Source organism: Cibotium barometz, chromosome 41 (assembly GCF_041138505.1).
Source record: "Cibotium barometz isolate CiBa-2024 chromosome 41, ASM4113850v1, whole genome shotgun sequence".
NCBI classification, from domain to species: Eukaryota; Viridiplantae; Streptophyta; class Polypodiopsida; order Cyatheales; family Cibotiaceae; genus Cibotium; species Cibotium barometz.
Window position 1 is genome coordinate 16,400,994 of NC_141086.1, and position 12,986 is coordinate 16,413,979.

At 45.4% G+C, this 12,986-nt stretch overlaps 1 protein-coding gene across 6 annotated transcripts in view; it reads right to left on the reverse strand.

Moving 5' to 3' along the window:
* HBT (CDC27 family protein) overlaps positions 1-12,986 on the reverse strand; it is an 88,728-nt gene that overhangs the window by 60,751 nt on the left and 14,991 nt on the right. For all 6 annotated transcript variants that reach the window (XM_086780049.1, XM_086780044.1, XM_086780046.1 and 3 more), the window contains exon 3: positions 4,529-4,638. In XM_086780049.1, the coding sequence (XP_086636175.1) occupies positions 4,529-4,638 (110 nt within the window). The remainder of the gene's footprint in view (positions 1-4,528; positions 4,639-12,986) is intronic.

Genomic DNA, 12,986 nt, shown 5'->3' on the forward strand with positions numbered 1-12,986 from the left:
AAGATTCTTGGATTTCGTGAAAGAAGATTGCGTAATACGCTTATCACAGAATACAAGATCAAGTGGAAGGATCGTGTTGAGGAGGACGCTACATGGGAGACATTGACTACTCTTCAGAGAGATTACCCTGGCTTTTTACTGAGCTCAGGAGTGAGCTCTTAGAGGAAGGGGAGTATGTCATGTGCACAGTGTGTATCTACCGTGTGCTACACGCACACAAGACTAGTTTCGAGGTTTGGGGAAGCTTGGAGCTAGGCAGACTTATTGGCGAGCTGAGTTAGGGATAGACTAATGGGCAGGCACCCAAGTATGGACGAGCGGACACCCAAGTGTGGACGCCCGATGACCAGCCAAGAGCCTATAAAAGAGTGGAGGGTGGCCAAGGTTAGTCATTAGTCATATAGAGTCTCGCGTGACTTTGTGAGAGCTCTATGGTCAGGAGCCTGGATCTAGTGCAAACGTGCACCTGCTTCATGCAGCCGAGGCCGGCAACAATCTCAAGGCCCGCAAGGGTAGCTTCGTGGCGGTATGGGACGTCACGAGGTAGAGATTGGTCCGTACGTCCATCTAGTTAGCTCAGCTCGTGGCTCCGTGGGGACAGCCAAGACTTGTGGGCTTGCCCACGGCTGTCGAGGTTGGGAGGTGAGTCAGGCATGCACCCCCGTCATGTTTGTTTCGTTTGTTTGCAGGTTTCGAGTCTTGTACCAAGAGCGTTCCACGAGGAGATCCTATGGGGATTTGACACTTCTCCCATTGCCGTCCTAGAGTTGCCTTGGGAGAATATTTCATTGACAGGTCAGCAACGTTATGGTGGATAAAAGGTACTCACAGTGGAGTAGAAAGAGAGAAAGAAAGAAAGATATATTAAGCGTCTACTAAAGACCCAATGGGCCTATGAGACCAAAGTGGTACAATAATGTCCATGGCATATCTCATCATGGAATGGAAAATAAAACAGAATGAAAACATAAATATAGCTATCTCACTGGGGTAATACAAAACTGTCCATGGAAACTCGTCATGGAATACTAAAAACATAAAAACATGGGAGCAACATCAGCTCCGAGTAGATGGTATACCACTCTCCAAAATGTCAAGCATGGGGTTGACGAGTATGGCCGAGAGGTCTCCCTCAGCTATGTCACGTGGAAAGGTAGCTTGATGGCAGTGGAGCATGTCCTGGATCTGGAGCTGATGAGGTGATCGTGGCCGACCGGGGGGGGGGTCAAGGGCGTCCGGCACGCTGGAGTGCAGAAGCTCGGTGTCCGAGGTAACTCCTCTCGGGCGAGGTGGGTCTAGAGCAGCTCGTGGAGGGTCCACAAGATCCACTATGTCAGTGTCCACCTCCTGGGTCCGGAAGAAACTGGTGATGGTTGGCTGCCAAGGGAGGGGGCAGGGTGGCTGGGGAGAGAGAGAGAAAGAAGGAAGAAAGCTGAATTAACGTCTACTAGAGGCGGAACTCGACCTATGAAACAAATCAATGTACAACTGTCAATGTCTTCTGGATGTCCGGAAAAAAAAAAGGACAAAATGAACATGAAATAAACTATGAAAGTACTGAGCTAGTGGGGGAGTGTGATGGATGGAGCACTACTACTAGATGCTCAGTATGCAACCTATATGCGTAGGGTATACAAGAATGCAATGCAGATCTGTCTAGCTCCAACCAGTACCATAATGGGGGTGTAATATGTGATACATAGGCGATGGCAAGGCAAAAATACCTCGGAGCATGATCTCCGGGTGTGAGTGTAAGTGAGCTAGCTGCTCCTAGATATGGTGCTGATGTCGAGCCCGTATCTCTGTGATCTCCCTCTGATGTAGTCTGGGAGTCTGGTAGCCTGGTGCTCTCGGTCTCCGTCTGGCTCGGAGGTCCGCAACGCGCTGAAGTGTAACCCCCTCCTGTGTCAGGTAGGCACTGGGATAGATCTCTGGAAGAAATCAATGAGCTAGAGCTATCGCCCACCTCTCCTTGTGGTATGAGTCCGTAGCAGTGTCTCTCTGTGGCGCTGTGTCTCTAGCAAGAACTGGCCAAATCTGCACTGGTCTGTGGACTCCATGATCTGGCGGAGTGAGGGATGTCCACTAAAGATGGTGGTGTATCTCTCTCTAATGACACTATATGCTGTGCATCTGCATACATAATGTTCCTCACTCTCAACCTCCTCCTGGCATAGTCTGCATATCCTCTCTGCTCTGGGGATCCGTGCTGCCCTAGCTGCCTCAATCTCAAGTTGGTGTGATGACACTCTGAGCTGGCCAATCGCCACTCGGGCACTGTGAGGCATGTACACATCCATGTATCCAGGTCTCTATCCATGTATCCAGGTCTCTATCCATGTATCCAGGTCTCTGTATGAATCCATCTGCTAAGATACGCATAAACTGATCTCTAAAGTATAGCATCTTCGGCGGTAGAGGCTGATTGGGTGTAATCCAAGTCTCTTGAGTGTATCGCTGCCATAAATCCTGCCGAAGGACTCTGTTCCTCTCACTGTGAGAGAGCTGGATGTGTGGTGCATGTATATCATACTAGAAAGGTGGCAGGTGAGTGAGCCACTGTATCATCTATGAATACCATGATCTCCTATCTCCACTCTCTACGAGCTGCCTGGACACCTCAAAAGCTCTATGTGAGAGTCGATCTGATGGCATATCTCTAATCCTCTGTATGAAGCAGATCGTCTGGAAGAGGGCCTCTCCTAGCATAGGAGGTGAAGCAAACTCCGTCCGGACAATGTCATGTGGGACGGAGGGTTTGTTGCGGATCATCCGTGAGAGCATGAGAATCTGAGGCCTCTCTATCTAAGACCATGTGGAGGTGGCGAGCCCAGGTGCCCATACTGCTGTAGCATACATCAAAGCAGGGGTGACTAGTGTGTCAAACAACCACCCCTTCGTGCGGGGCTCCTGGAAGTGTGCCTGGTGACTCTCTCTCTCTAGCATGGCTAGAGCTGCATACCCTCGTGTGAGTCTATCCCTGGCTGCATGTGCCATAGTAAATCTTCCTAGCGGAGTCATAAATGTAGTCCCCAGGTACACATATGAGTCTACCACCTCTACCTGTCCTCCTGCTAGTGTGAAGATGGTTTGTCATCGAACCGGCCCTGAGGTGTGGAAAATCATGGCCTTGGTTTTTCCAAGGTTCACTGTAAGCCCCCTCTGTGTGCAGAAGTCCTCGAGTGCATGGAGATGGTGCTGTAGTCCCATCTGCGACTCAGAGACCAGAATAATATCATCTGCATATAGCATAGTGTGGACTGTGGTACCTGAGATGTCTACCCCGTCCCCACCACCGTGACCAATGAAGTCAGCCACCTCATCGATGTATAGCCCAAATAGTGTAGGAGAGAGTGGGCATCCTTGCTTCACACCTATGGTGCTAGCAATAACATCAGATAGCCCCCCGGCCCCCGGGGCATCGTATACGTCCGAGGACCTGCTCATATAAAGCATAGATGCCCCAAACCATCTCTGATGGGATCCCCAATGACTGTAGGCACTGGAAGAGTCTCTCTCGTGGCACCGTGTCAAATGCTTTGCGGAAATCCACAAAGCAGCAGTATAATCTCTTCTCCCGCGCCCTAGCTTGGTCAATCAGACATCTGAGAGAGAGAGAGAGAGAGAGAGAGAGAGAAACAAAACTTCTAGAGAGAGAGCATATGCATGACTTAATGATATCTTGTATTGATTAATGTGATACAAGCTTCAAAGAGTACAATGCCTTTTATAGGATTAAAAGCCTTATCTTTGACACACCACATACACTAGGGCAATCACACATGGCTAAACATATGACATCATTGCTTATCACACCCACATAAAACAGCTTTCAGAGGTTATCTTTGACACATCACATGCATGGGGGCAATGACACGTGGCTAAACATAAGACATCACTGCTTATCACACTCACACATAAAACGGCTTTAAGAGGTTATTCACACAAATAAACACACTAAACACACTATGCCACCTAAGGGTAGCTTCACACACACAAGAGGCTCCGAATACCCAACAATACATGACAAGCTAAAATGAGGCATCTATGTGCAGTAGCCGGGCTACAAACTTTGCTAGAATGATGTGATGTAGGATACAGGGTCTGCTACAAATGAGACGAGAGAGCATCATGACCTACAACCTAACTTTTGAACTCCAGTCAAGAGATGTGAAATCGATTGCCCAGAAATGCGCTGCATATATGGCTGCTAGTCAAAGAGGAGAGAATTTGTTTGCACCGGCTGGAATTGTGCTTGCCAGCATTGCCTATCTAGGCATGTGAGAGAGAGAAAGAAAGAAAGTTCTATTTATGTTTACAAAAGACCCAAGGGTCTATGCCATGAAGTGACTAAATCATGAAAAAAATATAAAATACCCAACTAGAGCTGGAGAAAACATACCTGTGTGTGTGTGTGTGTGTGTGTGTGTGTGTGTGTGAGTGCGCACGTGCGCACACGCGCGTGTGTGTGTGTGTGTGTGTGTGAGAGAGAGAGAGAGAGAGAGAGCGAGAGAAATATTTTGCACACCTCTACTCCTGGTTCACCAAGGGGCAATAGTGCTGACTCTGCCTCTGCCAAGTTACCCATCTCAAAACATGCCAGCGCAAACAGATATCGCAATTGTGCCGATTTAGTCCCTACAGTACACAAAACGGATGCAATAGATTCAAAATAATAGAAGATGCACAATGAAACACGTGAATAAAGTTTGTATAGAATACACAGCTTCCTTTTGAGTCCTACCATCCTAAAACTACTTTGAATTATGCTCTCGATAGCTCGATAGGAGACAAAATATGGACAATGACTCAATGCACCTCTCTCTCTCCTTATATGCCATGCTGTACTAAAACTACTTTGCATCCTCCTCCAAAGAGGAGACAAGGTGTGGATAATGACATCACATGAAAGGTCGGTAACCATGCATCTAGCTCTCCATATCTGCCTGTTGTCAGAACTCGGTAGTGGTAAGTCCCAAACCCATTCTAGCGTTTTGCCCACAAGGAGCAATTGATAAACTTGAGGTGTTTGCATCCCAAGTTGCCAGAAAAAATTTCCAATGCTTGTTGACAACAAAGTTTGGAAAGTGTTGGTTGACAAGTTTAGAAAGGCCACATTTATTAGTATGGCACATCACATTGCCTTGGGAAAATTAGTGGTAACAACTAGCAGCAACTAGGCACGAGTCATGGTATAGCAACTGGGCACAAGTCATGGTATAGCCAAGTATGCACCTGGTTGTAGAGATTGGCCCTAGGGAGTTGACACAAGGGAGAGTATAATGGCCCTAGGGCCATTCTTTCAAGCACATTGTGTAGAAAAGTATGCCGTTCACATAAAGTACTATATGGTCTTAAACAAGCTCCTCGTGCTTGGTACCACAAGATTCATGAATACTTGATTGCCAAAGGGTTTCAGAATAGTTCAGCTGAGAGTACACTTTATGCCAAAGGGTTTCCGAATAGTTCAGTTGAGAGTACACTTTATGTTCGCCACATTGGGAACAATGTTCTCATCCTTATTCTTTATGTGGATGACATGCTCGTCACTGGCCCTAAAGAGGATGATATTTCAGCTTTTAAAGCTGATTTGCAACATGCATTTGATGTCACAGACATGGGGCATTTACATTACTATTTGGGCATACAGTTTATACCTTTTGAGGGGGGTATCATGTTATCTCAGCGCAGATACGTTGAGCAGCTCCTTGAGCGTTTTCACACGACTCAAGATGGATCGCCTCCCCCCACTCCAGTATGACCCAGACTCCCCATTCATCAAGCTCTCTCAAGATGAGAGGAACCGGGTGATCATATATGATTTATTGGGACTATACATATAGGATGCCTGGATCACAACGCATGAGCAACTCTCACACAAATGACAGTACTACATGGATACTTTCATGAGGCTTACAGAGGATGATTTCATACTGAGGGCCATATATCTTGACATACACATGTCACATGCCATACAAATTCCAATGGGCCAGTTCAGAGTGTCATCGCACCACCTGAGGATAGAGACAGAGAGAGCCATGCAGATACCTCGTGAGGAGAGGTTATGCGCTATGTGCCAACGGAGGTCAAGTCAGAGGAGCACTCCATATGCATGTGCACTTGTCATGTGCATGCACATGTACATGCTAATCCCTGAAGGGCAACAGATAAAGACCAAATTCAGGACCGGATTTAGGAGCAACTATTATTGGCAGGGAAAGCATTGGGATGGACCAGGTGCTGTCGGCCAACAGAAAAAAAAAGCATTCTGGTGTCAGCTGCAGCTAGGAGTGATTTTATGTCCAAGAGAACTGGCCGACTGTCACCATTGGGCCACCCAATTGGTCCACCCGTGTTTTCTAATTATGTATGTACATTGGACTGACGTCCATGGCAGTTGCATATGCCGGGGATTGATACCACTCATGTGATACTGTGGACTTGGCTTTCCGTTGGGACTTGTGCCTGTGTGTGCATGCCCAGAAATGCCTGGAGGATTGGTGTTCCATTGGGTCTAGTACCTCGTGTACTTGCCTGGAGCACGTCTATTTTGGTATAGTTTCATGAACGGGGATTGTCCATACCAATGCTGCATTGCATAGCATCTTTATGTGCTTGCTTGCAATTGAAACTGCATGTTGTTTTCATGCTTGCCTAACCAATGTGTAGTTTCGGGTAAGGGAACGCCCGCCCGTGAACCTGAAAAAAAGTGAAGCAAATAGAAAACACAGGTGTAGGCCCAGGTACAAGGCCTGTAAATGCTGAAAACTGATGATTATTGCTGAAAACTAAGCACGAGGGAAGCCCGTAGGTGTTGTACAATGATAAGAAGCAAAAGCAGAAGCAGTTGCTAATGACCTCAAGAGGATGCTGAAAAATGAAGTGAAATGAGGCGAACGGGGAGCCACTCTTATATACTCCTCATGAGAGCTGGTCGGCCAGCTATAGCAAGCTGACAGCTCAATAATAGCATAAAAATGCTCTAAAAGGCATAAAAAATGGAAAAAATGCCTAAATAAATGTGCCTATGCAGGGCCTCATAAATGGCCAGTACAAGCATGAAAATGATGCAGTAGACCCTCTGGAGATGATATATAATCTATCTAACACCTCCTCTTCAACGTCAGAGGGGCAGTTCAATACCAGCACGCTGAAGTAACACCTCCATAGTAGCTCTCGGAAGTGGTTTGGTGAAGAGATCAGCCACATTGTCCTTGGTAGAACAATAGGCCAGCCGAAGAAGTCCCAACTCGATTCAGTCGGGTACAAAATGATAATGCACTTCAATATGCTTGGATCGTCCCCGTATCACAGGATTCTGAGGTCGAGCAATAGCACTCTAAGAATCCGAGAAGATAGTAACCAGGGTAGTAACCGGGGAAGTGTCGGCACAGCACAAATGCTCCAGAATCTGATGAATCCAACGTGCCTCAATGGAGGAGAGAAGGTAGGATTTATACTTAGCCTCGGTGGAAGAAGCAAAAACAGTCCTCTGCTTTTGAGACTTCCAAGAAACCAATCTAGTACCAAGCATGAAGCAATATCCAGATGTACACCGCCGAGTATCAATGCAGCCTGCCCAATCAAAATCAGTGAAACCAACCAAATCAGCACCACTGGAATAGTTGATGCCATAATCAGAAGTACCTCGAAGATAACGAAGAACTCTCAAGGCAGCCTGCCAATGAGACCTTCGAGTGGCTAAAGAGAACTGGCTGAGAACACTTATAGCTTTAGGAATTAGCACTAATTTATAAGTGAGTGTATACACACTTCATTAAGTTTTGGGTGACTAAAACTCGCTTATAAGTTATGACCAGCCCTGTGTTCGCACACACTGATGTCCCGAGGTGGACAAAAATCAATGCCCACCGCCCAGACCTTATCCCCTTTGTACAAAGGGAGAAACCAGCCATGTGTCCGCTCTAACTTGCACCACAAGCCACTTGTCCTCTCTACCTGACACCCAGAGTGGACAACTCACTCTCTCTCTTCTCTCTCTCTAGAAGTAGGCGCCCCCTTCATGAGGCCTCTTTGGCTGTATTTTCTGTACTTTCTTTCCAACTCCATATCCAAGCTTGCTACTGTGTTTTCCAAGCTTCCAAGAGTGTTTCCAAGTGGTGTACACTCTTCCACACACTCCCAATGACTGAAATTCAGCAAAATAGCTCTTATTTTTGCTGTGATTTCTGGTCTTTTATATGAAAAACCCTAATTTCAGCCTCGTTTCTCAAGTTAAACCATTTCCCAAGGTTCCCATCATCCTCTTGAAGACTTTTGTCGCGAAGGATCGCAACAAATCGAAGATTTCAACACACCAAACGCTTCCATCGCGAAGACTTCTGCTATCACCAACTCTACTTGCAATTTGGTAAGCTTTGATGCTTAAATATGGAAGCAAGTAGCTAGAGGGAGGAACCGGACTCCATGTTCACATACCTTGTGTAGTGTTCTCTTGTCCTACGAGCTCTCTTGTTGCAGATTGTTGCTACCATGTGTTGGTGGAACAATAGAGAGCAGATGGTAGGAAACATGGGCACTTGAGAGAGTAGTGTGAGTTGCAAGTCTACACCAACAACTACGTTGTTTGCAATATTGTTTTCACATGCATTGGTATGGAAATCTGGTCAAAAATGCCCATGACACTTTATACTTGATTCTCCCAAAATCAATATACTTTGTTTGAGGGAGGAGCCGGCCATTCCGGCTCACTGTGCATCTCTTGTCAATTCAGCAAATGACTTCTTGTATTGAGCATGTTGTCTACTAAATCTTGGTGTATTTAAGTGTATTGATTAGCATTGTGTTCAACCAAGTCACACCAACAACAGGTCAGCCAGTTCACCGATCATTCAAGGCCTATAAATAGCAAAAGGCTAGGCTCATTGTGATCATCTCAGTCCTGCAGAGGGACTGGATCATAGGATCGGATTTTGTAGAGTCACGATTACCTTTTTTATGGGGCAGCCTGGGGCTTGCCAAGATTGCACCCTTTTTGTACCTTATTAATATACTGAAAATACAGCTCTCTCTCTCTCTTCACTCCATCTTCTGTATGCGTTTTGCATCAAGTTCTTCCTAGAAAAGTGTTTAGGGCAGTGGTACAGACTCTTGCTATTTTGACTCTGCTATTTTCATTCATAGAGGTATTGCCTAGCATGGTTCGTTAGAGCATGTCCCTCACTCTAATTATACACCCCCAGACAGAGGATTAGCACCAATTGGGAGATTGTTGCCAATATTACAGCATGGCAGATCTGGAGAGCAAGATGCACGGAGGCTATGTAAAATCCCCAAAGGATCACCTCGTTGAACACTCTTGATACAAGACTCGAAACCTGCGAAACAAAGCCAACCAACGTGAAGGGGATGTAGGCCTAACTCACCTCCCAACCTTGAGAGCCGTGAGCAAGACCCACAAGTCTTGGCTTTCCCCACCGAGCCACGAGCTGAGCTAACTAGTTGGACGTACCGACCAATCTCTACCTCATGACGTCCCATACCGGCACGAAGCTACCCTCGCGGGCCTCGAGACTACTGCCGGCCTTGGCTGCATAAAGCAAATGCACGTCGCACTAGATCCAAGCTCCTGACCATAGAGCTCTCACAAAGACACGCGAGACTCTATGAACTATTGACTAACCTTGGCCACCCTTTTATAGGCTCTTGGCCGGTCACCGAGCGTCCACACTTAGGCGCCCGCCCGTCCATACTTGGGTGCCCGCCCGTTACTCTATCCCTAGCCCAACTCGCCAATCAGCCTGCCTAGCTCTAAGCTTCCCCAAGCCTCGAAGCTCGTCTTGTGTGCGTGTAGCACACGGTAGATACACACTGTGCACATGACATACTCCCCTTCCTCTATAAGCTCACTCCTGAGCTCACTAAAAACCCAAGGTAATCCCTCTGAAGGGTAGTCAATGTCTCCCATGTAGCATCCTCCTCAACACGATCCTTCCACTTGATCTTGTATTTCGTGAGAAGTATATTACGCAATCGTCTTTCACGAAATCCAAGGATCTTTTCCGGTTCGTGTGGAACAAATGTCATGTTCTCGACATCTATGATTTCTTGAGAAGTAACTAATTGGTCTGTTCCACCCAGTATTTCCTTAAGTCTACTGACATGAAATACGGGATGAACTTTCACATGAGAAGACAAATCCAATTCATATGCAACTGAACCAATCCGTCGTGTAATACGAAATGACCCACAGTATCTAGGGGATAATTTCGGAGATCAACCTGTCCGTAAAGTCTCGGAATCGTTGGGAACTCGCAAATACACCATCGTTTCTTCAGAGAACTCTCTTGGTGAACGATGTCTATTAGAATAAAATATGTCTCTGTCTTGAGCACTTCTAATAGATTCCTTCGCAACTTGTAACATTTCTTGCATATCTTGCAAAAAATTACGCGCTGCATCATGCTGAAATCTTGAAAATCCCACGCTAACAGGTGATCTAGGTTAAAAACCATACATAAGCATAAAAGGACTAAAACCTGTACTCGTATGCTTGGTATTATTATATGCAAAAAATTACACACTGCATCATGCTGAAATCTTGAAAATCCCACGGTAACAGGTGATCTAGGTTGAAAACCATACATAAGCATAAAAGAACTAAAACCTGTACTCGTATGCTTAGTACTATTATATGCAAATTCTAACATAGGAAGATAATCCTCCCATGAACTCTGTCTTTTGGAGACACATGCTCGAAGCATATCCTCCAAAATCTGATTCACTCTTTCAGTCTGGCCATCAGATTGAAGATGCTACGAGGAACTCAAATTCAAAGCTGTTTCCAACTTCTCAAAAACAAGTCTCCAAAAGTCACTTATAAACTTAGAGTCCCTATTACTGACTATGTCCTGCGGTAACCCGTACAATCTAAACAATTGCTCGATAAATTGCCTTGCTAATTGTGTAGTTGTAATGGTCTTCCTTGTCGGTAAAAATCTAGCCATTTTTGTCAAGCGATCCACTACAAACCAAATAGAATCGTGGCCTTGACGTGTTCTTGGTAATCCAATAATAAAATCCATGGAAATACTTGATCATTTATTACCTGGGATTTGCAAAGGATGCAACATCCCGGGATGTCGAAAGCGTTCAGCTTTATTTGTTTGACAAACCTAACACTTGAGAACATAATCTTCTACATATCCTTTCATCTTTGGCCAATAAAAAATGTGTTTCACTAAAGCTAATGTCCTGTGTACCCAAAGGTGTCCAGCAGAAGGGACATCGTGACACTCCTTAAGAATCTTGGACCTAATGTCCGGGATCTATGGTACACAAATTTTGTCATTACGGAATAGTAAACCATTCAGAATCATCCACTGGCCTCCTGCAACCTGAATGGTAGGCTACTCAGTCACTGAATCTTGGTCAATCAATGAGCTCCCGTCTTGGATCTTCTGCCAAAATGGACCAAAATAACTATCAGTCTTGCAAAGCCCTCTCAATGACTGAAATAAGTCAGTAAAAATCTCGGTGAACGACAAAGTATTCACCTCTCTAATTCGACTAGGCGCATCTGCAACACTATTCATGGACCCCTTTCGATAACGAATCTCAAAATCAAAATCTTGCATTAACTCAGCCCATCGAGCTTTCCTTCCTCTCAAATCATCTGCATCACACACATACTTGATTGACTGATGATCAGTATCATCAGTCAATACCACAAACTTGGAGCCATATAAATAATGTCTCCAAACCTTGAGAGCGTGAATTACAGCGTAAAGCTCCTTCTCAAGGGTTGGCCAACGAGACTGAGAGTCGTGCAGCTTTCTACTCTCGAAAGCAACAGGTCTACCATCTTGGAATAGAGCAGCTCCGATTGCATAGTCACTGGCATCAGTCTCAAGAACATAAGGCCTACTAGGATCGGACAGTACTAAGATAGGTACTTTCTTGACTTTATCTTTCAAAAGTCTAAAGGCCATATCCATATCGTTATTCCAAGTGATAGGCTTATTCGACTTACGTCCATGACCTTTCAATAAGTCGGTCATCGATAGTGTGAGCTGTGAGTACTCCCGCACAGATTTCCGAAGAAAAACAACAAAACCGAGAAAAGAACGAAGTTGTCAGACAATCTACGGTATAGGCCAGGCCAAAACCTTCTGAACTCCGTCATAGTCAATGCTCAACCCGTCTCTAGTGATCTTCTGTCCCAAGTAAATAACTTCTGTCATAAAAAACTCACATTTACTTTATTTAGCATACAGTCGATTCTGACTTAAAATAGTTAAGACAATCGTGAGGTGTCTAACGTGATCCTCAAGAGTACGACTATATATTAAAATATCATTTAGGAACACAACCACAAATTTCTCCAAATGTTCCCGAAAAGGATCGTTCATCATTTGCTGAAAAGTGGCGGGAGCATTGGTTAACCCAAAAGGTAATACGAGAAACTCGTAATGGCCATACCTAGTCTAAAAGGCGATTCTTTCGACATGCCTTTCATGAATACGTATCTGGTGATAGCCAGTACGTAAATCTATCTTTGTGAAATACTTCGCTCCGGCTAATCGGTCAATCAGGTCATCTGATCTAGGGAGAGAATAACGGTTCTTGATTGTCAGCTTGTTCAATCTCTTGTAATCTACACTATATCTTTGGTACGTTGCTTTGGCTCGCCCCCAAACTGTTCCGGAGTAATGTTGGGGCCCAAAGCAGATGCCAAGGTATCCATACCAGAGAGAGTAGATAGTGTAGTGGTCAATAAAGAGATGGAATTCTGTAAAGCCTGCATCTGTGCGGCAACTTGTGCCTGGCGTTCCGAGAAAGAAGCTTCGAAAGCAACTTCAAACTCTTGAAAATCAGATTTTGAAACAAAATCGTCGAAAAGATCGCCATCGCAACAGCTAGCGCTCGAGGGCCACCCTAGAGTATGGTATGCCTGTGTTTCCACTTGATTCTCAGGATATGGGCTCCACATGGACTGCCTCCCACCCTTCTATACAATTTGGACT